The following is a 26593-nucleotide window of genomic DNA, read 5'->3' on the forward strand; positions in this document are numbered from 1 at the left end:
GAGCGCGGCCGCCCGGGCCCCTCCCGCCGCCCGCCCCCGCCGGGCCGGGCCGGGCCGGGCCGGGCGGAGCCGGGCGCTGAGGGGCGCTGAGGGGCCGAGCTCCGCGTCCCGCCGCGGCTGCGGGGCTGCTCCGGGCCGGGCGCGCCGCTCCTGCCAGGCTCCAGCAGGTATCCACAGGTATCCGCAGGTTGGCACCCCGGGTACGGGTGCTGTCCCCACAGGTGGGTCGGGGCTCCGCCGGGCGCGGTGCGGGGAGACAGGGGCCGGCAGCCATGGCTGGGGCTGCGAGCGGGATGGATGAGACAGGGCGCCCAGGTTACCTCCCGAGTTGCTTTCCTGCTTTGGTGGGTTTGCTGCCCTTTGTGCCCCTTTGCCCACAGCCGGCCGGAGCCCAGCACGGCGGGGCCGGGGATGGGCCGGCAGCCCCCGAGCGCTCCCGCCCTGCGGCACGGAGCCGTGCTCGGGAACGATTCTGGGGGATGCTGAACTCCTCGTTCGCCCTTCGCCTGTGCTCGGAGTGCGTCCCTGAGCTCGAAACGGGGTGGGCTGGGGACGGTGTCTGGTAGCTCCCTAGAAAATACCGTCCCAAAGGTTCCAAGCAGCCCCCGGGAGGCGCCTGTAGGAGCGGGAACCTGGCAGCACCTGGCGATGGGAAAGGGCTGCCTTGCAGGGTGCAAAGATGTAAAGCTGCAGCGCTAGGTCAATTTGTGCTAACCAAACTGCTATTACCTGGGTGAGCTGTGCGCCTCTTGGAGTTCAAAATAGGGGGAAGAAAAGTTGCAATCAACTCCACAGGGCAGCAACCTGCTGGGTGGAGAGGGAGAGAGAGGGACCCTGTGCCCTGGATTCACAGTGCTGCTAAGAGGTGAGACCCCCTCCCAGGAAACACTCAGGACCCAGCTTGTTTGCTTCTCCTTGGCTGCCAGAGTTGAGCATGATACAACTCCCAGGGACTTGGTCACCTCTCAGAGACGGGTGGCTCGTGGACCCGGAGCTGGATTTTCCGCTCCCCCACGGGTGCTCTGCATCCTCAGAGGGGCGGGAGGAGGCCAAGGGAACCAGATCCCGGTAACCGGGAGCTGCCAGTGTTGAGTTGCAGCTGGCATTTCCAATGCAGCCTTGGCGGAGCTGCCACATCCCCTCACCCACCTGCTGCCGGGGCACTACTCTGCTCTCACTGCAGACCCTGTGCTCACACAGTTTACAAGCAGCGCTTTCCGCATGGGTTTGGTTGTGCCTCCAGTCTCGGAGCTGCCCCTCTCCCCCCTGAGCAAGCCTCACTGCTGTCTGCAGGGAGCCGGGCTGGCAGACCTCGTGGAAACCTTGATGTGGCCCTGGCCCTTGGTGGGGGGCTTGTTTTGCCCAGCAAGGAGACCAGAAGCCTGAGCAGGGCAGCACTGGGTGCAGTTTGGCAGCCTGTGGTGCCCGGGAGGGGAGCCAGAGGAGCCGTGGACATCTCTGGCTTTCAGAGCCGTAAGTCAAGTCTGTCTCCTAGGGGAAAATATTCCCTGCTGCTTGGTCATCAGGGGTAAGGTGAAAGAGCTGTAGTGCTGTGTTTTCCTGCCTCTTTAAGGACTAAATGTGTCACTTGATTTCCAAAATCCTGCCAGATTTCAAAGAAAAAAAAAAGTAAAATAGAGAAAAAAACCTGTTGACCTTGTTAGGGCTAGAAGCTGTCCCCGTGCTTGGGGCTGTGTGGCTTTGCAGCCTGGCCATCCTAGCCCTGTTTGTGAAAACACAGGTGTGTGGTGCTGTGAGGGGATGGTGTCTGATTGCATGAAGGAGCAGCTGCAGCTTTCTGCCAGCTTTGGAAAGGGAGAGCTCTTGAAGGCATATGCTTAATGTGAAACATAACTTAATGGAAATATTCCTTCTGAGGTCTCTTCCTCCTCTGCATTTGATAGCTCGGCAGCAAACAGCTTCAGTGGGAGTGAGCTTCTGCTTTTAATTAAGTCATACACACCTCAACCACAAGGTAGATCTCCCTTGTAAATCAAAATTCAAAATCATCAGGCTTTTTTACCTCTTATTCATGGTGGCTCTCTAAAGGCGGTACAGTTAAGACAGAAAAAAATCGCAGGCTACACCTTCCTGTAAGGCTGTTTAGCATGTTCCCGTTTGTTAGGCTGGTGCTAACACCCCGGAGGCAGAGGGAGCTGTGGAGGGAAGGGAGGGATGTTGGAGCCTCCAGCAGCAGTGCTTGGGGCTGAGCTGTGCCTCAGAGCAGCATAGTGGGGCACATGCCCAAAGGAGAAGGTAGCTGCAATTGATGGGAATGGCCTGGGAAAAGGCAGGTTTCTGAGGCAAGTGGATGGATGAGAGCAGGTATAAAGGCAACAGAAGCATCAGGAATGGGCACAGAGCCCTGAGACCTGGCTGCACAGTCACAGTGCCTTGAATCAGCGTCCTGGTGGAAAAGTGTGAGTGTCACACAGCCACAGTGGAGTCCTGCAGCCTCCTTGTCCTGTGACAAGGTGCCAGCCTCTCTGGGGCAGGGATATGGGTGTGATCCGTGACAGGGATTCAGGATTGACCAGCCTGGCGGACTGGGGGACTCATGGTTTGCCTGCAGCAGCTTCCAGGGCAAATTGTGAAGTGCATGCTTGGGGATATTTGCACTCCTCCAACATTGCTTCTCTTTGGCTGTGCCTGGCAGTGTGGCAGGCAGGCAAGAGCTGTGTTTCTGGGGGCATGGGGCATGGTGGCCATGCAGTTTGGCCCTGTAGCCAGCCCTGGCCACTTCTGCCTCTTTGTGGTGAAGGTGCAGTGCAGCATGAAATTGGCTGTGTGTTTCTGGACAGGTAGCCCCTGCCATCCCACTTCCAGGTCATCTGCCACATGCCCACCACTTGAGATGGAGACCTTCCACTCAGGGCTTGGGAATGAGCAGGGGGGTTGTCCCATGGAGGCAGAACATCACCTACAGGTGTGGTCTCCCACTTATAAATGAAATGGAGTGAAGAAAATGCAGGATTTTTCCCAAAGCGGTGAAAAGCCTCTGTGTGTCCTTCCTGTCCATGCAGCACAGCTGCTGTGGGCAGAAGCTTGGGCAAGGGAGCAGCACTTCTCCTTCCTTCTCAGAGGGGTGCTTGGGGTGTGCCCCCTGCCCATTTCTGGGGGAGGCAGCTGTGCCCTCCTTGGCCCCAAGTGGTGAGGCTGCTGCCTGGCAGCAGAGATCCCACTGCCTCCCTCACTGGCAGCAGGAAGGTGAGCTTCCACCTGGGGGTACCGTGGTGTCACTAAGATTTGGCTGGAAGGACTTTTCTGGCTGTTTCTGCTGTCGTCTGGCTCTCTGCGAGGAGCCTGCCAGGCCACCTGGCCAAGCAGGGATGAGCTCAGCACGAGGGGCAGTGGGGGCCCCATCCCTGGACTCCCATCCACTTTGGGGAGGCAGAAACCTGGAGGTTTCTGCTCATTTCATCCATGTGCTGCTCAGCAGCTGCTGCAGCTGGACACGAGGGAGGGCTCAGATCTTCAAGTTGCTCCTTGGCAGCTCCAAGGATTTGGTTTACCTCCCCATCAGCTCTGGGCTTACTGGCCTCATCTGTGGCGTGCTCCCTATGCTTCTTGGTATTCCCTCCTAATTTTCCTTCCTTTGAACATCTCCAATCTATTCTGTCTCTGTTTCTCACATGCCTGTCATTGTATAGCAATTATGGTTAGAGAGTTAAAAGCCTTATCAGCTCCTTAGTGGGAGAAGTGTGAGTCAGCTCCTTGCAGGACTGTGTGGTGGTTCAAAAAAAGTAATGTGTTTTTTTTGTTTTTTTTTTTTTTTCTTTTTGTGCATGGAGGCTTCTTTAATCCAAAATGTAAACCAAAAAACTGAAAAAAGCCAGGTGGGTATTCAGCCTGCACTTAAAAGGTTAAAAAGTCCAGAGTTAGAGCTAAATGTGCCAACCTCATGCCATCCTCCCAAGGTGAGGGAGCTACAGTGGACAGACAAGCAGTAAAATCAACATTCAGAAGTTATTGCCTTCATTCTTTCCAAAATGATAGGAGGCTTGAAAATCTCACCTAGCTTCAGTCAACACAAAATTTCAGGTTTCAGTCACACAGCGAGCTCCCCATGCACGCAGAGTCAGAAGCACCTTGTCCTGCATCTCCCTTCTTTGTGTGCAGAGGGTCCTGCAGCTCCTGGTGGTTATCCTCACTGAGCTTGCTGTCTATCTTGAGGCATGAAGATATCTGAAGGGCCTGGAAGTGACTCTGGAAATCCCAGGGACGGGAGCAGAATGAAGCATGAGCACAGACCCTGAGAAGAAGGGTGACAGCTTTGTAATTCCCCAGTGTTCCTGGGGATTGAGCCTTTGTAACCCAGGTTTTAGGATGATGTTATGAGTCTCTTGGTTTTCTTTCTTTTTCCTTTTGTGTTTGCAGGGAAAAGCATGAAAGTGTAGGTGCCAAAGTTTTAAATATAAATTAAAAATAATCTTCAGATATGCTGTGTGTTTTAACTCACAGTTTTTAAATAGCTTGATTGCGGGAGGTGTTGCAGTAAATCTGGCTTGTGACTTTTTTGATCACCTTGGGGATGGCAATATTGCAGGTTTCTCAGGCCAGACTAGAAGGGATCTTGTTGGGCAAGAAGAGCAGAAGGAAAAAGCAGGAGCTGTCTTGGAAGCACCAGACTTTGAATTGCAAAACCCCATCCTGTGGTGTTCACGTTGCCGGAACAGTTATCCAGCTGATTTCCCACTGTGCAGCCGGTGTCCTGTCAGTCCTGGCTGCTCCACACCAGCAGAGCTCCATGTCCCATCAGGACTGGCAGCAGCAGCACAGACCCATCGTGGGTGAGCCGAGGTCTCTGCTCCCCTCCTGAGGCAGCAGGAGTGGCTCTGCCCTTTGCACATTGCTCCTTCTCCCCTGTTGTTCTTCCCTGCCTCTGGCCACACAGCCGCCTTCCCAAAAGTTCTTCTCAGCAGATGTTTCTCCAGATGTGCTCCCTGCAGAGGTGTGCATGTACCATTTCGCTGTCAGGGCTGGTGTGACCGCACAGGATTGCAGAGCCCATGAAGACTGGCACATTTCTGAATGTGATTGTTCTGTTGTCTGTGATTTGACATCTTTGGTTTTGCACCTTTTGATTCGCCGAGCAGCGATGTCACCCTTGGGAAGAAGCCTCTCTTTCAACACTACATCAAAATGAACCTGTTGGGGTGAAAAGTTCATTCTGCCTGCTCTGGGTCTATACATGTTGCACCAATTTTTCATCTTCTTTAAAGGTTTTTTTCCCTCTGTTTTTTTCCCAAAAGAAATGTTTTGAAAGGGAAGAAACTGAGAGTCAAGATGTGCATTTAGATGACATCAACTGCATCTATTTTGAGGGCTATTTATGTGTTAGTCTACAGTTACTAAGCATTGTTAGATACTGGACTCAGTGTTTTTTGAGGTGTTTTCCAACCTTAGTGATTCTATGATTCTGTGTCTGTCCCTTGAAGTGTTAAACAAATACGTAGATACCGTGCTTAAGGATATAGTTTAGTGGAGGGGTTGGCAGTGCTGGGTTAATTGTTGGACTTGATGATCTAAGAGCTCTTTTCCAACCTAAATGATTTTATGCTAAGTATTCCTGGGTCTTGACAGATCTAAGGAAACAGGTTTTCCAGGCCTGGAGATCCAACCATTGAGGTGACCACAAATTGCTTTTATCCAAATACTGTTTCTAGCAGTCAATGCTTCCCTTTTATCTGAGAAGATGATGGTGCTAATATTTTTCATGTGGTCCAGTCACCTGTTTCCTGTTGACTTTTGTCTTTTTGGATCATGTCTGTGTGCAAGCTGGTGCTCCTCTGTGGCCAAACACTGCACCATGTCCCAGACAGTCAGCAGGTGCAGGGCCACAGGGACCAAGGGCAGCAAAGGCAGAGCAAGGCAAGCAGAGCTCTGGGGTCCCTTCTGACCCAAGCCATTCTGTGATTCTGCTCTGGAAGTGATCTATCAGAATTTGTTGGCATTTTAAGTCTTAAAAACACCCCCCAAAAACCCAACCCCACAAGTCTCTGTTCTCAACAGACCCTTTCATTTTAAGGATGTAGGGTTTTACCTGTGTTGTTGTCTGTCCTGACAACCATTGCCCAGCCTCACCCTGAGGTCAGTGACCCCTCCAAAGTGCTGGTCCCCTTGGATCCTCTCCAGGCTACAGAGAAGCATTCCTGCCAGCTCTCACAAGAGGCAGGAGCTGGGCTGGAAATGCCTGTTGCGTTTCAGTGACAACTGCACTGGTGCTTGCTTTGTTGCATACTAATGAACACTAATTAGCCCCGGCTTGTTATCAACTTTGTGTGGGAGCCGTTTGCAGAATGCAGGGATGGGGGCTGGGGAGACCCCAAGGGGCTTCTGCCCTCCTCCAAGGGGTGGGCTCCTGGGTGGATGAGGGCTCAGCTGGTGCTCCTTGTGGTAACACCTCAGTTGGTGAGCCACAGGAAGGCTGTGCCTGCTGGCCTCATGCCAGCCTTGGTAGTGGTCCACCTGCCAGGTGTGTTCCCCCTCTGACATGGCAGAAGGTTACAAGGAGTTATAGGGGATTTTGTCTGTAAACCCACCAGGGCATGGGGAGGAGCTGAGCCCCTTGGAGGCTGGGCAGTGCTCACCTTCAGGTTTTCTCAGCATCAGAGGTTCAGTGCCCCTTTCCTACCCCCATCTCCACACAGTCCATTGGTCTCTGAATTGCTCAGCTGGAGCCTCTCTCCTCCTCTCCACTGCACTTCCAGCATTGTAGCAATCCTGGCATTCAGTGCAGCAGCTGGATATCTCCTGCACCCATGGCTCTTGTCCAGTCACTCAGCCTGAGCTATGGAGGGCATGAAAACTCCCAGAGGATGAGCCTGCTGCAGAGGGGAAACACCACCATGATTTGCCATAAGCTAGAGAGAAGGAGGCTTGATGGAGCTGGGTGGCTTCAGCACTCTTGAAAAGCATGTCTTTACACACCACGTGTGTAAAATCTTCAGTCTGGCTGATGTGTGATACTGTGGTTGTAGGACACAGCGAGCTGATCTCATGCTAGGGGAAGTTCTGTCAGGGGCAGGACGGTGCCAGGACCTGCAGTACCTGAAGGCTTCTGCCAGCAGGAGAGCTGGGGTTATTGCTTCAGAGGTGGGTCTGCTAATTTTGGACAAGTAGCCCACTTAGCTTGATGTGCTTGGGCTGGGACTTGTAAACAACTGCTCTGAAGCTGAAAAATCAGTCTACACTCGAACTGAGAACAACACCTGTAGCTTTTCTGGCATTTGAATCCTGATGATACCCCGTGACAAACACCAAGTTTCACACCAGGTCCTGGTGACAGTGCTTCTTTTTAATTTACTCTTTCTTTGCTCACATAATGACAGGAGTTTTTCCAAAGAAAGGACTTGGGAGGAGAGGGCATCAAAATGTCAGGAGCAGCAACAGGGAAGGTTGGCCAGGTACAGGGGATGCTCAGCCAGGGAGCAGCACCGAGGAGCTTGATAGAGATAATTTTTTCCTCCCACCTGTTGTTAGGAGCAAGTAGGGAGCGAGCTGTTGTGCCTCCTCCCCAGCTGCTAACGACAGGAGACTCGCTTATGGTCGTGTGCTGGAAGCTAATTAAACCTGGTGACAATGGTAATTGAGTAAGGATGCTTGAGGATAAGTATGACCTCATGTCTAAAATGGTAATGAGGCCTATTAAAATCCACACCAAAAAGAGAAATGAAAGGGGAAACAGAGGCAAAGGTGGTGCAAAGGGAGCAGGAGCAGGCAGGGACAAAACCTGGCAGCCAGAGCACCGGGAGGGAGGGAGAGCACAGAGGTGTCAGGCTTCTCCATCTCCTTAATAAACAGCCAGCTCTGCAGGTAGCCAGGCTGCATCTCGGGCCAAGTCAGCCAAAACACAGCGTTCAAGCACCTTCCCCTCTGCTCACCCAGGCCTGGGTGTAGGTCCTGGTAAGCGATGGCAGCACTTGTCACTGTTTGTTGTTGTCTTCACTGGCTGGTTCTCTGCTGGAAGAAACCAGCATGTCACTGCCAGCACAAGGAGGGTACTTGCAAAATGACCCTGAAATTGCTCCTGAAATTGACCCTGAAAGTGCAGGAAAATGCATTGGCAAAGGAAAGATGCAGGTGTTCAGGGTGCTGTGCCATGGCTCCTTCTTGGACTAGCACAGCACCTCATTTCAGCTCCCAGCTGGGATATAGGGGCTGGGGGCCACTGTGACCCTCCACAGGTGTTGTTTTGCAGGTTGGTGTACAGTGCTGGGGGTGCCGCCGTGCTCTGTGGGAGCCCTGCTCCTGAGCTGACTCTCCTTGCTGCGGAGGACACCCAAGGGACGCTGGCAGGGGGCACTCCCTGTCCTGGCTCTGGACGTGCATCCAACGTCCACTTTGGGTAAGCTCAGCCCCAGACTGTCCACAGACCCTCCTCTGCTGACAGGGGGGATGTGGTGTGCGCCAAAGTTGTCTTCTCACTGGAGAAAGGCAATGCTCATCCTCCCAGCAGGGCAAAGGTACGGCTGGATGACGGCTGAGGATGTGCTATGGAGCCGGGATTCAACTGCTCTGAGCTCTGCGATGGCAGCTCCAGCTTTGGCAGCCAGGAGCAGCAGCAGCGGGCCCTGCAGGAGCTCTGCACTGTGACAGTGGTATGTATGGATACAGTGGGATGTACGGGTGCAGAGGAGTGCTCTGGGGAATGAGGTTTGCTCTGCAGAAGCAGATTTGGGGGAGGGATGAAGAGGAGGGTGCAGCTGCCAAGCAATCCCAGTCCAGCTGAAGGCAGCACACTGTCACCTGGTTGATAGAAAGACAAGACACACCAGTCTAGGTGACACCCAGCAGTTATCCAAAGGGGAGAAAGCATCCATGACAGCCAAGTCATGTTAAGCAGCCCTCCCATGTGTCAGCCAGCTGCTCAGGATTGGCCTGTGATGGCCCCATCTCCCCTTGACCTTTCCTGTCCCCTCTAACTTCAAAGTGCTTTTCAAATATGAGTAGAGCAGGATTTAATTAAAAGTCATCCTCTGTAATAAGTGGTACTTTCCCCCTCCACCAGTAAGGCAGGGGTAGAAATGACACTGGGATGCACTCAGTTGCAGCTGGCACCACGTGGGGCTGCTGCATGGAGCAGTGAGGCTTGGCCCACTCGGCTCTCCATCACGTCCTGCACGACCATGGGCCTTTAATTAAAAGACTGTAAGCTGCTTGGCTCCTCTGGCTCTGGCAGCCGGCTTACAATTAATATTCCCCCTGCCAGGACCAGGATTTACTGCGCTCAGCAGCCAGCAAAGCGCTCCATCAACTTCAAGTAGCATCAACATCCAGGGAAACAGCAGTCAGGTGGGAGGGTGTGTGGGAGAGAAAAAGCGGAGATCATAGGGGTGTTTCTGATCCCTAGGTGGTTGCTGGGAATAGGGTGCAGCAATACTTTTGACAGCAGCCAGAGGTGAAAAGATTTTGTTAGTGGGTACATCTGGGAGTGAAGTGCAGAAGCCCCAGGATGTTGAGTTTGCCCTGCTCACCTCAGTGGCAAAAGCCAGGTGTTACCCTTGGGCTCGAGCAGGCAGGACACAGAAATAGAATGGCATTACAGCCTTGCACCAGCCCTGTCAGCTCCAGACCTCATCTGGGCCGAATGATGGGGTTTTCACACAGAGAGTCCTGGTGTAAGCAGGGCACTGACGTGGCTGACCATCTTCACCATCTGGTGTGGTCTTCATTTCCCAGAGAGGCAAAAGACTCCCCAGGGAATAGCAAGAGGGAAGAGGAGGGGGGAAGCAGTTTTCAGGAGGGAGATGAGGATCCCCCCCAGGGATCCCTCCACACTGCTGCAAAGCAAGGCTGAGATGTGCATGCAGCTGTATCCCAGCAGCAGCTCTCAGCTGGATGTCTCTCCCAGGCAGGGGTTTGCCTTTCCCAGTTGCCCTGTGATCAGTGTGGCACCAGCATGTGAGCTGCCAGGAGCCTGCAGATCAGCTGTGCTCGTGTGGCAGTGACACGTTTTTTTGTCAAGAATTATGTGGTGGCTTTAATTCTGCAAGCTGTGCGTTGTTCTTGCTCGCCCAGAGGAGATGAAGCCTGGCTGGGGAAGAGGGACATGAGGCATTGGCTCTAAACAAATGCCTTTCTTCTGCTTGAAGATTTATTTCTAGCAAGGTTGGAAGCAGAAACAGCTCAGACCTTGAAGTAAAAATTGGGAGTTTGGGGCAGTGTCAACTGTCCAGAAAAGTTCTTCTGCAATAGAAATTAGAGGACTCAGCGCCAGAGAAGTTAGTGAGGAGGTGTGTGATCCCAACTCAAACCCCATTCTCCTCCCTCCCCCCTTAAAGGGGATGTGCCAGCACTTTTATTGAAGTGATGCTTTTTTTAAGGGAGAAAAAGTTGGTAATCCACACATGCACACACTGTTAAAAATGCTGGAGCATTTTAGATCAGCAGCGGAAGTAGGTTTCTTGTTTCACATGGGATCATTTTATCCGTTTTATGTTAATAAGGAGATAGCAGAGATTATTTTAAATGGAGATTTAAACCTATAAGGAGGTTTGTGTGTAAGGAGAGAGGTGCCTCCATCATACCCACTTTGGGAGTGTCCCTCCAAAGCCAGTTCCCAGCTGATGCCTGCCTGGGACCAAGTTAGTTTCCATCTGGCTGGGAGACGGGTGGATTCCAGCTCAGTGTGTCACCACCTCTGAAAAACGCTGTCACACTCCCTGTGCTGTGCTCCTGCACCGACTGGCAGCCCTGCTGCTGGCTCCCAGGCACGTCCTCCAGCTGATCAGTTGTCTGCTGCAGGGAAGGGTAAGCGGGTGAGCCAAGAAGCATCTAAAGAAGCGTGATACGAACTGGGGCACCATGGGGCCTTCCTCCAAAGATTTGTTTCCAGAGGACAGTGGGGAACCAGTGTCCATGTTCCTGTGTTTCAGAGTCAGGGCTGCCTGAGATTTATGAATCACTTGTACAGCTTCATTATGGATTTGGCTAGTTGGCATAAGAAGAGTGCTCCTGGACTGCCGTGTCCTCCTGAACACTCAGCAAGTGACAGAGCACATGTCCTGTCCACACACATCTCAGTAGCTGTACCTGCAGGACTTGGTCTGGGCCAGAGTGTCTCCTTACTGGGAGCTGTGCGTTCTGGCTGAGCAGGATAACTGTGGGAGGGATCATGCTGGAGTAGGGACCCTCTTTGCTAAGAGCCCCAGCAATGTCCTCTTCTTCCTTATCCCTTTTGCTTCCTGCAGACATCGTTTGACCGCAGTATGAAGAGCTCCCCATCCTTCTCTGCTGGTCTCCTGGGAGTTGTGTGGACATTCCTGACTGGAGGAGTCCTGCTAGCACTCTTCTTTTTCATCTTCACTATTCGCTTCAGGAAAAACAGGTAAGGGCATCCCTCTTCTCCTGGGAGGTTTCCCCTGAGCTGGAGTAGCAGAGTCAGGCTCTTTCAGGAGCATGCTCTGAGCTGATGACCAGCCAAGGATCAGGAGGGTGTAAGCCTGAAGGAGCAGCACAGGGCAAGAAAGGGCAGTGCCAGGGATGTTGCACCTTCTTCCATCACACAGAGCTTTGATCACTGGTGGAGACAGTCCTGTTTGGACTGTTCCTTTCCTTCCCAAGGCAGGGAGCTGTAGACAGGATGAAAGGAAATGGCCCCAGGAAATGCATCAGAGGAGGTTCAGGTTGGGCACCAGCAATAATTTTTTCACCAAAAAGATTGTCAAGCATTGGAACAGTCTACCCAGGGAGGTGGTGGAATAACCATCTCTGGAAGTGTTCAAGACTGGATGTGGAACGTAGTGCTGTGGTTTAGTTCTCACAGTGGTGTTTGGTCAAAGGTTGCACTTGATGGTCTTGGAGGTCTTTTCCAAACTTAATGGCTCTATGACTCTATGGGTGCCTTCTGGCACAGACAGTGCTGTATGGTCTCATCCAGGTGCTACTCAATAAAGCCATCAACAGGAGTTGGTAAAAGGAGAGCTCAACTCTGCTCCACATGCTTGAGAGCATCGCTCTGAGCAGCACAGCCCCACAGCAAGACCAGCATACTCCCCACAGTGAGCCATGTCCTCCCTGCTGTTGGGCCACTCATATTTTGAAGATATTGATAACCCTTTTTGCTCTTGGTGGTTGCTCGTATTGGTGGAGAACATGATCTCCATTACTGAGAGAAGCTGGTGGTGAAGTTTAGACACTTTTTTTGGTGCTGTTCAGTCTGCACAGAGGAGATAAAAAGTCCTTCTCCCCTGAAGGCAGCATAAATCCAGCAGAAGGCTCAACAGTTCCTCATAGCTCAACCTGTCTCAGCCAGTGCTGACCCTTCCTCAGCAATTCTGGATGTCCCTGCTGCCTCTTTGCCACCTTCTCCTCAGCCTCATTGGCCCCTTAGTATTTCAGTTGCTTCCTCCTCCAGGGATACATCCCTCTCCCAGGCTTCACCCAGCGAAGCCTTTGCTCTCCATGTGCCATTGTTTCACACAGAGGTGTACATCTGAGTGCTGCCTGCACTGATGTTGTTGGACTTCTCTGGTGGCTTTAAGGAATTTAAATTCCTTAATGCTCCTGACAACCACAGTGCAGTCAGGAGGGTCCTGCCCATAAGGGTTTGTGTTGAGAGTCCTGTGCCTGCTGCACTGCAGCAGCTGCATGACCTGCATCCCAACTGCACCCCAGTCTGAAGCACTTCATTTACTGAGTGGTGGTGAGTTCAGTGGCCACTTGAATTTATGTTCTCAGAACGTGCTGTAATGAATATGTGTTATTTATTTGCTCTGCGGTAAATAAATACTGGTCTCCTCCTGAACCTAGGAGGGCAGAGGAGACCTTTCTCAGCTGCAGCTGACAGCATGAGCTGGTGAATATCTTTCTCCAAGGGCTGAGACATGGTGAGGAAGGCAGGGAGGGAGAGAGACAAGTTGAACCCCAGGCTTTGTGACTGCAAGACAGCAAGCCAGGAAGAAGCTCAAGGAGAGAGAAAAGTAATGACTTGGCAGCAGGTCAAAGGGGCAGAGCTATTGAGAAGGGTGGCAGGAGGTGCAGCTTTCACTCAGTAGGCTGGCTGGGGCAGGGTGACAGGTCATAAGAGATTAGTGGGTTGATTCTCCCCTCCCTGAATACAGTTACAGGATTATGAGTGATGAGGTGAAATTACAGAGGGGAGACTGTAACCTGAACATTGCTGGCAGCTTCCTGTGCTGAGTGTGGAGATACCTCCTCAGAGGAAGGAGCAGTGGGAAGGGCCTGTTCCTGGAAGCACACGTAGCTCTTGCACCTAAAGCTTACTGCTGGGGACTGTCACCCTGGGCTGTGTTGGTGTGGTTTTCTACCTCTGTCCCTCTGCAGCAGAAGTGTTGGCATAGGGCTAAATGAATACTTGAAGGATTGTGAAGCACTCCAGCAAGAAAAGGGAGAGGGTGGGACCATGGAGTAATGGCTGAGTTTTTGGGGCAGTGGTGAACAGCACAGGCTGGGGGTGGACAGTGTGTCAGCATTCCTTATGACCGTCATCATCCCTGTAAGGGGACCTCACCCCAGTGCTGCCAGGTCATGACGCTCAGTAACTGTCACCAAATCCCCTGCTTTGTTTCCTCGAGGATTGTGAAGATGTCCAGCCCCAATCTCAACATTGTGACCCTGCTGGGCAGTGGCTTGACTTACACAAGTGCTTACCTCTTTGGGATTCAGGAGCAGAGCCTGCCATCTGGAGACTCAATGGAAAAGCTAATTCAGGTGAGCAGGGGTTTGGCTGGGATGGGCCCCTTGACACATGTACAGACCTGTTTGTACGTGCTCTCTCCCAGCCAGCTGTCACCTGTACATGCTCTGTCCCAGCCACAGCCTGTCACCACCACGTTGCTCAGCTGGGCTGTGGCTTTCACATACACAAAAGGCAGCCAGACACTTTCTGTCTGAATGGGGCCTTTGCTGGTTTGCAAACCACATCTGCACTGAGGTCCCTGGGGGACAGGTCCTGCAGGCAGGCAGGCTGCTGGGCTTGTAGAAGTGCAGCAGGCAGAGGGGACCACAAAGGGAGATGGGATCCTCCACACAGCCATCACTGCCTGACACAGTACAGGTGCTCTAGGTGAGTTTTTTGGCTGCAGAGAAGATCTTCATCAGAACACTCACCTGTGTGATGAACCCCCATGTCCTGGCCTGAGGCAGCCACCCTGCCAGACTGAGGACTGGGCATGCACCCATGTGGGAGAGTGGGATGGAGCACACCCTGCATCCTGCTCAGCCACTGGGCTGTGGATAATTAAGAGGTGCCAGCAAGTGATTTATGGGTGCTGGGACTTTCTGTGCCCCTGCTGCTCACAAGCTGCCTGTCTCTCCCTGCCTGCCCTTCCAATGAGAGTCTCTAGGTAGGCAGAGAAAGGTAGGCAGCAGGCATGCCTACAGAGGAGTATTTGCCTTTGAATTTATTTCACCTTGTAGACAGCTTTCTAGTATCTGGTATCACCCTCCAGAAGTCAGAAGACTTCTTTCTTCTGCTGTCTTCTTTGGCCATCCTTGCTGCAGCCCAGGCTGGGAGGGTGTGTGGTGTCCCTGTGAGCCCTTTCAGCCCCCTTGCTCTGACCCCTGCAGGTGAGGCTGTGCCTGCTGTGCGTGGGGACCTCGCTGGTGTTCGGGCCTGTCCTGGGGAAGAGCTGGCGGCTCTACAAGGTGTTCACCCAGCGGGTGCCCGACAAGAGGGTGGTGAGTACCCAGCAGCTGAGGCGGGAAGGGGGAGGACAGACTTTCCATGGAGGGCAAACACCAGCAAGTCCCAAACCAGTGTGGGATAGCAGATGGAACTGGCACATGACAGGGATGGATGCCACAATCAAAGGTCTGGTTTCACACCTGGCTGGGCATGGGCCCTTTATTTATTCCTGCACAGTGAGGCAGGAGCTTTTCCACTCTACAGGAATGTGGGTGCCCTGCCAGGCTGCCTCTTCCCCAGTGGAGTCCCAACCCCATCACCAAGCAATGTTCTCATTTTACATTGTGCACATGCTTTTGTTACACTACACACCAATGTTTGTGTTCAGGTCTATTTTCATCCCACAAAAACAATCAGCTGTTTTTGTGGGATGAAAATAAACCAGGTGTCCTCAAAAGCATCTGATCTAGGGCCATCCCCAGATGGATCCATTCTGCTCTTTAAGGCAGGAAGGGAGTACTGGGCTCTCCTCTGCAGCACTTAAGGATGGGGATTCAGAAACTGGGAGGGAAATGGAAAATTTGTGCACATAAAAGTGCACTCACAACTTTCAGTGGTCACTTTCCAGCAGTGAAAAAAGTAGGTCTCAGATGAAAGATGGGACAAGAGGATTTGCAGGGGAACTGGGTATCAGCAAGGACTCCTGTTTCACACTGGGATCTGTGTTAAATTTGCAGAATGGTGCTCCTACCAGGTGCTTTTGTCTGCCCTTTCTGTCTCCGCTGGTGATATGGTCATAAGGGATGATAGTCTTGTTTTGGAAGAACTGTTTTCTGTCATAGCATTTATCTGCTATCCACACCATCAGGCAGGGTTTATACCTGATCTCAAGCCTGATTAGGTCTCCAAGAATTTGGGAGTTGAAGACAGAGATCTTGTGGCCAACTCAAATGTCGGTGCTGGACACCTCTCTGGGCAAAGTAGTAGGATAGACGTGTCACTTGAAAGAAACAACAGAAAGGGACCCAAGGGGGATGGAGGTCATTGGTGTCCATTCCTTCCCCATAGTAACTTTTGCTTCTTGTATGTTTGCAGATTATCAAAGACCTGCAGTTGTTGGCCATGGTGGCAGCGCTGGTGCTGGCAGACACTGTCTTGCTCTTGACCTGGGTGTTCTCTGACCCAGTCCAGTGCTTCCGAAGCCTCAGCGTCTCACTGCGGGTAAAAGAATGGGGAGGGGCGGGGTGGGGTTTTGCTGTGCCCTATCTGAGCTCTGTGAACAGAGTTAGTGGGTGGCCAGGCATTTGGAGGTGGTCTTTGAGAAACAACAGAAAGAAAAACGAAGCAGAAAACCTTCTGGGCACTCTGGATTTGGTTTATGTCTGGTCTATTACAGAGGCGAGAGTCCACTGCAAAATTTCCAGGTCTGTGCAGATCACCTGCATGGCGCAGGAGGGCTCCAAGGCATCTGCTTTAGAGAAATATTTAACCAGCCCTGGAGGCAGCAGAAGGCCAAAATCTTCTCGTTTAAGACTTTGCCCCTGGTAGCACCAGCTTTGGCCTCTCCTTTCAGAAGTTTAGAGAGACCAGCTTCTTCCCATTGGTCTGTGCCAGCCTTCACGTGTGCCTTTGCTTTGCCTTGTAGGCCACAGAGAAAGGCATGACGTGCTCCGTGAGCCGGGTGCAGTCCTGTGCATCGCTCTATTCCGATCTTTGGCTCGTTCTCATTTTAGGCTTTAAGGTATGTAACCTCTTGAGTGCTTCTTGCATTGTATCTCACCTCCTCCCTGTCTTTCAGCCTAAACTGTTTCGCAGCATTTGTCATTTTGCTGCCCTCCCAAACTACATGCCCATTGCAGATCCCAGCTACTCCTGTTCATCTCATAAGCCTTCCTATTTCCAACCCTTCCCATCTTGGGAAGGGTGAAAGCCCTGCTAGCTGCTTTCTCCTTGCTTCACCATCTCCTCTATGTACACTGTGCACATACAGTCTCTCAAGATCTCTCCTGGCATGCCCCTAGCTTCATCTTGCTTCTTGAAACTCAACATCTTCCTGGTCTTATGTCAACACTCCTTCCCTAAAGACTCCAATGAATGGCCACTGCCAAGGTGGCTCAGTCCCTGTGTCCTGTGACTTCAAACCAAGGAGGTGCTGATGACGAGTGCTTGGTCCCCACCTCTGCAGGATGCTTATCGGGTTAATTATACCTCTGAGGTGCACTTTCACTGGTGAATCTCTGCACATGGCCAGTCTTCTTTCAGCAGGGTTAGTTATACTGATGTAACTATGTTGGTATAATTATCACTGTAATTATCTGTGGTCTCATGTGTCTCTGGTATGGCAGAGGCTGGACACATTTCAGAAAGCTGATGTTGATGAAGCTTGTGAGATCACAGCCTTTTTTTGGGAATGGCTTAATCTCTGCATGCAGCACAGGCACTTTCTTTGTGATTCACTGTAATGTAATACTCACTGACCATCTACCCAGAATCATAGGAAGAAGAGCAGAAAGGGACCTCACGACACAGCCAAGTCCTTCTACACTTAATTTCAAAGTCCTTACAAGTCCTCCGCTGTTAGGTAATGTAGGCATTACCTGGGCTTTCAGTGCTGTGTCTCCACCTCTGATTTTGTCTGCAGTTTGTGTAAGGGTTTAGAGAGGTAATGCCTCTGCCTACAGCCCTTACAAAATCCTTTTGGAAATAAAACATCCCCATAATCAGTTCCAGGTAATCTTTTTAATGTTGTGTTGAATCTGGCCCTGTTCCTTCCTACTTACTGGGGTCGTGGAGTATTTCCTTGGTGATTTCTCTGGAGTTAGTCTGGATTTACACTAATGTGAGTGTAGGGTTTATCTCTGCATACATTGCACTTCTTAGCATCCACAGCATTAATGTGCTCAGCCCTTTGGGAAGACACTCAGTGTATTATCCTGGTTTTACTGGCACAGAGCAATGAACAGAAATTACTTGCCAAGGACATGCCTGGAATTAGAAGCAAAGTCCTCTGCTCAAGTTTAAAACAAACAAACAAACAAGCCACTGAGAGTCCTAGTTTAGGAGATGGCAGCGCTGTTGTCTGTGTCCCAGATAGACTGTATGAATTTAAATGGGACTTTGGTGCTGGTTTTTTCCTGCTCAGGGATTAGGGGTTGCCTTCCCTTTGGGCTGTTTGGAGGTGCCCCATGGTGGACACAGTTATGATCCAGTGCAAATTCCACAGAGCAGGGTCAGGCACTGGCCCAGTTCCCAGCAAGGCAGGTTTCACTCTTACAGCCCCACCCTGAGACTTCTGCTGCTTTGAAGTTCGGAGTCTCACCAGAGATCTGGACATGAATGTCCCTTGCTTGTGTCCCTCCAGGCCTTAACCCTGGCAGTGGCCATCACAGTCACCAACCAAGGCACAGCACAGAGGGGTTCAGAAGGGTTTAAAAACCATCTGCATCTCGTGTCACAAAGCACTTCTTGATGCCCAAATAACAATGACTCTTAGTAAAAGGCTGACACTTACTGGGTAGCACAGGAATAATGTAGGTCACATTCCCTGTATTCCAGGTCCTTGCAGGAGCTGGGACTTTGTTAGATGGTATTTCCAAATGATCCTGAAGGCAAACCATGCTCAGCTTTATGGAGGCAGGCAAAAAATATTTGTTTCCTGCTAGTGTCACCTAGGGAAGGAGATGCTTATCCTGCTGGGCAGTTTTATCCTGAGCACACTGGCAAAATGCATGCATGAGACCCTTGACGGGGAGGATGGTGAGACAGCCTTCACTGAAACAACTGCTCTACTCGGGGGGAGGGAGAGCCTCTGTAGAGGCACTTCTGTAGTGCCCTTCCCTGCTGCTGGAGTCAGGAAACAGCCAAGGGAAGGGAAAAGAATTGCACCTGGTAGTTTCCTGGATTATTGCTATTTAAAGAGGCACCAAGTACATCCTTTTTCCTCCAGTCTAAACCTCCATATCTCTTTGCCTTCTTTTTTGAATTCCTTCTGGATATCTTTCCTGCTCCTTCAGAGGTATGCTATTGCTCCTTGATGGCACACACTGCTGCATCCCTGCAGGAACCTCTGCTTCCTCTCTGTCTGCCTTTGCTTCTCCTGCTCCAGGCTGCTCAAGGGGTGGTTTTCACAATTTCTCCCAGCCATCCCCTGCTCTGTGGCAGCACCTGCTGACCTGTGACTCTTGGCTCTTCGCACCCTTTGGTTGGGACCCCCCGTGCCCACCAGTGCCCTCACTGCTGCCCTGTGTTCCCAGCCCCACTGCTGGCCTGCAGCAGCGTGCCGGGCGTTTGCTGCGGCGTCACCGCCGCACGCTGCAGGTCTGCATTACAGATCAAAGAGCATTAATTAGGATTGCGCTGAGCGCGATCTGAGCTCACCGGGCTTGGTGCGACATGGGGCTTGACACCATCGGGCTGTAATTTTCCACACTCTGGAAACCTCTTTTTTCTGTTTCCAGAGTATCCTCCTGCTGTACGGGACCTACTTGGCCGGTCTGACCGACAACGTCAGCTCCTCTCCAGTGAACCAGTCCCTGACACTCATCGTCGGGGTCAACCTGGTTTTCCTGGCTGCTGGTACCATCTGCTTAGTTCACCGTTTCTTCCGTACTTGGCACAATCTGCTGTTTGGTTTTACCTCTGGAGGCATCTTTGTGTGTACAACCACCATCAACTGCTTCATCTTTGTCCCACAGGTATGCTGCTACCTCTGTCCTGTCACTTGGCTGGAAATAGGCACGTTTTGGGAGTTTAACAACAGCAGCCGTGGGCATCAATGCACTCACTTTCCTGCTTTTTCTCCCCAAATGCTTGGACTCACCTGCACAGCTTGTTCTCCAACCCCCACCCCACCCCACCCTGGTGGTTCTGCTTCCCCAAGCAAGTTCCCTGAGTCTCAAAGAATCACAGAATTGTTTGTATTGGAAGGGACCTAAAGATCGTCTGGTTCCAACACCCCAGGAAGCTTCCATCAGACCAGGCTGCTCATAGTGCCATTCAGACTGACCTTAAATGTTTCCAGGGATTGGGCTATCCACAACTTCCCTGGGCAAGCCTGATCCAGGGTCTCACCACTATCATAGTGAAGAATTTCTTCCTTGTATCTAATCTAAATTACTCTCTTTTCAGTTTAAAGGCATTCTCCTTTGTCCTATCACTGTGCCCTTCTAAAATGTCCATGTCTAGCTTTCTTGTTCCTTGTCCCCTTCATGTCCTGGAAAGTCTCCAAGGAGTGCAGCACTGCTGCTCAGAAACCCTCCTGCAGGAACGTGCCCCAGGTGACAGCCACGCAGACAGCACACATGAGGCGAGGCAGCCACTGGCCTCCTCCTCCTGCTCCATGCAGGTGGTGGGACGTGTCCTTTGTGCAGTTGTCCTTCCCTCATGCCTCACGTGTCCGCTTGCACCAGGAGCTCCTGCCACTGGCAGCGATGGAACCGGGCACAGACCATCCAGATGGCCCAGCCACTCTCAGAGACTTCGCTGCTGCTGGTGGTCCCCAGGGGAGGCTGTCCTCCTCTGCACTTTTGGAGAAGGAAGCTGGGCTTTGCCACAAGCAGGGAGGAGGAGGAGGTGTTTAAAGGAAGCCTTTTGTGGTGAGCCGAAGCACTTCTGCTTCCTGTGTCCTCCAGGAGCAGCCTGGTGTGCCTGGCCACCACGTTAGTGGGAATAATGCTCCCATTGTTACAGGGAAGGGAAGCAGTTATTTACTTAGTTGAATGTTTGGAGGGATGTTTGGGCTCAAGGACATGAGGTGAGAAAGGGAGGAAGAGGTGAAGCTGAGGAAAGCACATCTGTGCAAGGGAGGGCTCAGGGGATCTCAGCAATGTATATAAATATCGATGGGGGTGGAATAGGGAAGGGGGAGCGACGCTCTTCTCAGTGGTATCCACTGACAGGACAGGGGACAATGGGCACAAACTGAAACACAGGAAATTCTATTTAAACATGAGGAAAAGGCTGGAGTTTTTTCTGTGAAAGTTGTAAAGCACTGGAGCAGAATGCCCAGAGAGGTTGTGGAGTCTCCATCCTTGGAGATACTCAAGGCCCAGTTGGACAGTCATGAGCAGGCTGCTCCCTCTGACATTGCTTGAGCAGGGCACTTGGGATGATTTCCAGAGGTCCCCTCCTGCCTCTTGAGGCAGTGTAACTGCAGAGCAGCCTTTGGGAGCAAGGATCTAAACCTCCTCTGGTGAGCTCCAGGCCTGCTGGAGCACCAGGTCTCTCGGACTGAGGGTAGAGAAGCTGATGAGCTGTACTTTCACTCAGCCTGTACCATTTTTCTTTGGGAGCCTGGGGCCCTTGAACATTTTATTTAACTTGGATCCTTTAATTCATTACCTTGTTTTTCCTAATGGGCTTGCTTTTCTATAGCTCATCTGAGATCGATAAACAGCTGGAGCTGAGCTGCACAAGGCTTCCAGGCAGACACTAGATGAGAAAATAGATACTAAAAATTGCTGGTTTTCAGCTTGTCACCAGTGATTCAGGGATAACGGGGCAGGCATGACACTGTCTTTGTCTGTCATGGAGTCAGGGAGTGGGGAGAAGAGGGAGGGGGCTTTTACAGTGTGCTCAGCAGTCTCAGTGCAGCCAGGCACTGACCCTCTCCTGCATTAAAAGCTGGAGCCAGAACAGGGTAGGGCTCAGATGGGTGGGAGGCTCCAAGTGACACTGCAGCCCCTCGCCCAGCCATCTCTGGCTGGCTGTCTCTGCTCCACCCTGCCTTTGTCTCCCCCTCTCCATCCCTTTGTCTCCTTCGCGCTTGAGCTGTGCCTGCCTCCCGCTGTGTCGGCCGGGGGCTCTGTGGATAACACCCTCTTCTACTCCCCAGCTCAAGCAGTGGAAAGCCTTTGAAGAGGAAAGCCAAACCATGAGCCACATGGCAAAATATTTCACCAGCCCGAGCAGGAGCTGCCGCTCAGTGTACAGCGAGGAGCAGCTCTACCAGCTCATAGGGGAGAAAAACTCTATGAAGCGGCTTCTCACCGAGGTATGGGGCTCTGCCAGCCCCCCTCCTCCAGCTTCCCTCCTTCCCTTTTGTGGGCTGAAGGCTTTGCAGGGTGGGAAGCCCTTTTTTACACCCCTGTCCACACTGGTGATCCCTCACCACCCTCTTCCTTCCTGAGGGGAAGAGCTGCTTTGTTTTGTCACACTCCAAAGCACCACAATTTAGGCATAATTTGGAGGGCTTAAAAGAATTCTGTAGGGAGGAGCACAAGAGAGCCTGGTTCCCACAGCCTTGTCAAACATGGTTAATTTAGAGGGGAGATGCTCTGTCTCAGAAAAGCCCCCAGGCTCCTGCTCCATCCCCTGCACTGGGCAGGAACACCCCAGCCTGAAGAGCTGCCTGCCCAGTGAGCCCCTTCCCACACACACGTCTGGGGGGGCTGCAGGGGAGGCTGAGGTCACACATGCTGCTGGTGTGGCTCTTGCCATGCAAAGAGGGGTGATTTGTTTTCTGGCAGTGCCTGCTTCCAGATTGGCAGCGTTTTCCTCCTCCCTGCCTGCCCCACACTTGACAGGCTTATTTGTTTGACACAGAAAAACGCCGTGATCGAAAGCCTGCAGGAGCAAGTGAGCAGCGCCAAGGAGAAGCTGATGAGGCTGATGTCTGCGGAGAGCGGCTGCGACCCCCGTGTGCTGCCAGCAGCTCCCTGCACCTGGAGCTCAGGGCAGCCTGGGGATGCACCAGGGGACTGCTGCCCCCCGGATCCAGGGAGGGATGGGTGGCAGCCCCCCTGCTTGCCGGGTTCATCACCTCCTGGCAGCAATGCTCAGGCTCTCCAGAAAGATGCAACCCAGGAGCCTGTTTGCCCTCAGGTGCTGCTTTTTAATGGAGGGGACAGCATTGAACGTGGCCTGAAAGATCTCCAGGAGTGTGGGACACCTGCAGTGCAGGAGCAGCCTTCAGAGCAGCTGCTAGGCCAGGACAACTCAGCTGGTGTAGCCTGGGAGTCATCCCCCAAAATCAGCTATGTAAACAGCGAGAAGCTGTGGGAAATCTTGCAAGAGTTAAGCCTGGATGGCAAAAACCACAGCCCAGCCTTATCTGCAGGACCCCCACTTGGCAACTGGGGCACCTCAGGCGAGCAGGGAGAAACACAGGTGGGCCAGGAGTGCTACCCAGGCATCCACACATCCCTCAGCCCCTACCTGGCAAGGCATCAACGGAGGATCCCATTGCCCCCTGCCTCCACACGCTTCCCTGGACACGTATCCCCTCGTGCCAGCTGCAGGGTGAAGGAGGTGGGCAGCTGGGGCCGTGGGGAGTCAGCACAAAACTCCCTGGGAAAGGGAGGGGACATGGCTGGCAGAGGGCTCCTTCATGGCCCAGCACCATCCCCTGCAGCCATCCCGAGGGAGGCCAGCCTCCAGCCAGAGGGGCGGCTGGGATGGCCCAGGGAGTCCCAGGGCGCCTCACCGTGCATCCCGCAGGAGCGGCGGCGGCGGCAGGGCAGGCCGAGGGGCCCCGCGGAGCCCTCCCTGCGCTCGCTGTACTATTACCCAGACTCTGACTCTAGCAGCAGCAGCAGCTCTGAGGAGATGTTTCATGGCTGCCACCGACCCTGCTGCGAGGTTTGCTTCCAGAGCCCTCGTGGCTCCCTGGACAGCAGCAGCACGGACACGGACACAGAGCCCAGTGACTGTGAGGATCGCCAGACAGAGCACCACGGCGGGCCCCAGCCTGTGGTGAATTTCAAAGAGGATCTGAAACCCACTTTTGTGTGACTGGAGCACCCCTGTCCCAAAGGCAAGTGCCTTCCCACCCCCACAACACTGCGTGTTCTCTGCAATGCTGAAGCCACACATCCCTCTGGGAAATGTGCCTTGTTCTGGAATGTGGGGATTTGCCCCATTCTGATCTGCAGTGTCAGCCCCAGCCTGGTCAGCCTGCAGCCTGAGTTTGGCTGAGAGGGGCTTGGCAGCACTCAGGGAGGTAGCGGTGGCCTTGTCCTGGCTACTCTGGGCAGCAGCCTGTGTCCCACAGGTAGCAGCAGTTCTGTCCATCCTGGTGCCAGCAGTGGAGGAACTGGGGCTGGGGGTCTGTGAGAGCCAAACCTTATCTCCTCAGAGAGCTTTCTCTCTGAGACCTGTGTGATTTGCTCTGGCAGGGAGCAGCATCCTGCCTCAGAAACAACCATGGCTTCTTGCACACCTCTCCATATGGACTGATAGAGGACTCCTTGCCCTGAGGCTGCCCAGGCAGAGCATCCCACTGGCGTCAGCCTCAGCTGGGGATGGGTGACAGATGCCAGAAGCAATTGCAGGCTGCCACGCACCTGGGGTGTGCTGCTTCCCAGCAAAACAAGGACTTTGGAATGGGAAGTGCACAGCAAACTTTTGGGTTTTGGTGGTTGTTTTTTTTTGTAGCATCTGAACGAGAAAATGAAGTCCAAAGGTGATGTTTTTGGAGGTATCTTTGCATTTTGTGTTCTTCAGGTGCATCGTTGTAGGTGAGACTCAGGTCAGAGCTGAAGGGAAAGACAAGCTAGCCATTGTAAAGGAGGATCTGAAAAGGAGGTTCTTTTTTTACCTTGATTTCTGGATCTTGTGCCCTTCTGTCTGTCTTTGTATGGATGATATAGTCTGGAATAAGGTTTGTTTAAATTAATATGCTCTGGTTTTTATTTTAGAAACATCAAGAACAGTAAATCCAGTGTGTGTGCCTTTTTGGGATATTTATCATGGCGTTTGAGCTTATCATTGCTTCCACAGGAGTTCAGGATGCTGAGACCTGATGCCCAGTGCAATATAAACCTTCTGGAGAAGGGCTTGATTAAAAAAGCAGGTGTCAGAGGAATCCAGAGCTGGTTTTGAACAAAGCATGTTAGCACTGCCCTCTCCATTACCCTTCATGATTGTGAAATCCCTCACTTCTCTCTCCCTTCACTCCTTCGCTGGTGTCACCCTTTTTTCCCCTGTTGCCTCTGCAGTCTTCCAAGCTTGCATGTAGGGCAAATCATCAAACTCAGTAATGTTATGAGGAACAATATTTCCACAGCCCCTGTTTGCTTTTAAAATGGAAACACCCCAGACAGAGTGTAATCCTTTTTTTTTTTTTTTTTTTTTTTTTTTGTCACTTTTTTGCTAACAGAAACCGTTCTCTTTCAGTTTTGTCTGAGCACTTGTGGCTGGAGAAGTGCACTGACTGGAGAATCACCTGCGTGTGCAGGGCAAACCCGGGGCCCGGCGGCTCCCTGCAGTGGGACTCGGGATCTGTGTCCCCGTGCCCTGCCAGCCGCCTGCAGTTCTGCAGCGCTCGCAGCAGGTGCTGCTGCTGCCACGCCGGGCGTGCCGGCAAACACCAAGGACATCCACGGCATCGCCACGCTGGGACAAGGGGGGGAGACAAGCACGCTCCAGGGACCCTATTAAATATGGGTCAAAACCTCTCCCCACCCCCAAACGTGTTTAGAATAACACTTTGCTCTGGGGCTGGGAAATACTTCAACACAGTCAAAGGAAAAGATCAACCATGAACCCACCTGGAAGCAGCTGATATAAAAATTAACTTTAAATCCACTGGTGAATGCAGAAAAACCCTCCAGAGGACTTTGAACCTGGGGTTTGTTTGGAAACTCACTGCTGGAATTTGAGGTCGTTGCTTTTCTGTGCAGTGACCAGCAGCCACCATCTGAAAACTGCATAGCCCGTGGATGCACCTACTAAGAAGGCTGAGAGCCCTGTGGTTTGTGTCATAAATAGTGTGCCCAGCAGGACCAGGCAGTGATCATCCCCCTGTATTCAGCATTGCTGAGGTCACAGCTCTAATCTTGTGTTCGGTTCTGGGCCCTTTCCTTGCTGATTGCTGTTAGGGGAAGGGTCACGTTAGAGACAGGATGAGATCTCTCTCCATGCCTGCTTGGTGGGCCTTGGCAAGAGGCAGGAAGGTAAGGAAGCCCTGAGGCTCTTGTGCCACAACCACCTGCCATGGCTCAGTCTGCCTCTGTTACCCCGTCAGCTTGCCACTGCTTAGGAAATAAAAAAATTGATTGTGATTCAGCTGCTAGTAAAAGAAAAGAGAAAATAAAAGAGGAAAAAAGATGAAAAGAGCTTTGTTAGTATGGCAGAGAGGGATTATGACAGGCTCTCTGGCATGGGAGTGCTCACCATTGGTGTGGAGATTTCCCTACTGCCTCCTGTTGGCATTAGCAGCTGGAATCTCTGGGAACTTCTTGCTCTGATCTTTGATACTGGGTGCAGTTATGAGAAATAATGAGTGTTTGAAAGTACTGCAGGAGAGAGAACCTTCTGGTGTCCTTTGCCTAGAGTAACCAGACTGTGCAATCTCTGGACACAGTGGTGCCACATCTGTGTGGAGACATTCCTGGCACACTGGGGAGCAGAAGTCAGGGGCCCTACAACTCCAAGTAGCCTGTGCTGCAGGTTTTGAGGAGGTGAGGGAGAACCCACATCTGTACATGACGTCCACAGGTCTGGAAGAAGCTCCAGAAAAGTTTTCCTTGAGTCTGGTGGCCATGAGGACTTTGGAGAAGTGCTCTCCTCCTGAGCAGCATTGCTCTCCTGAGCCAAGAAACCAGGTCTATCTCTTCCCTTGTCTGGTTTTTCAGGGCTGTCCTCTTGGCCTCTGCCTCCAGCTGTGCACTGCTGAATTGCCAGCTGCTGCTGTTTCCCCAAGGTCTACGCTTGGAGCCACTTGTGAGGACACCAAACTTATCAGTATAAGCTGCATCCTGATTGCTGGCCTTGTGCTCAGGCAGAAAGTGCTTGGGGAACTCCATGGAGACAGGGAAAAAAATACCATTGAAAGAATTGTGGATCCTGGCATGGCAGGAGAACTGTGGATGGCTCAGTGGTTGATGTTCACCACAGGGACTTTCTGCTACATGACACGGTCATGCCCTATGGACCTGATCGATCCCTGCACACACCTGGCTGAGCAAGTGCAGGGGACACTACCACATGCTTCCAAGAGTTTCTTTCTCTCATGAAGACTGTGTATTGAAGCTGCTGGAGCACATTCACCTTGGAATGTGTACC

At 52.3% G+C, this 26593-nt stretch overlaps 1 protein-coding gene across 2 annotated transcripts; it reads left to right on the forward strand.

Annotated features, from left to right (window-relative positions):
• Nucleotides 1-64: 64 nt before the first annotated feature.
• GPR156 (G protein-coupled receptor 156) lies at nt 65-24203 on the forward strand. 2 transcript variants are annotated; one of them, XM_077174261.1, is made up of 11 exons: nt 65-221; nt 8201-8347; nt 8456-8600; nt 11193-11329; nt 13539-13674; nt 14533-14643; nt 15686-15811; nt 16236-16331; nt 19048-19284; nt 21423-21581; nt 22133-24203. In XM_077174261.1, exons 3-11 carry the CDS (start codon nt 8496-8498, stop codon nt 23318-23320), a joined length of 2295 nt encoding a protein of 764 aa, XP_077030376.1. In that variant the 5' UTR covers nt 65-221; nt 8201-8347; nt 8456-8495; the 3' UTR covers nt 23321-24203. The 2 variants fall into 2 exon arrangements, with proteins under 2 accessions (XP_077030376.1, XP_054484166.2); XM_054628191.2 differs by having other exon boundaries at nt 8459-8600.
• The last annotated feature ends 2390 nt before the right edge of the window (nt 24204-26593 follow it).

The sequence above is a fragment of the Agelaius phoeniceus genome, chromosome 2, assembly GCF_051311805.1.
Source record: "Agelaius phoeniceus isolate bAgePho1 chromosome 2, bAgePho1.hap1, whole genome shotgun sequence".
In the NCBI taxonomy this organism is placed as follows: domain Eukaryota; kingdom Metazoa; phylum Chordata; class Aves; order Passeriformes; family Icteridae; genus Agelaius; species Agelaius phoeniceus.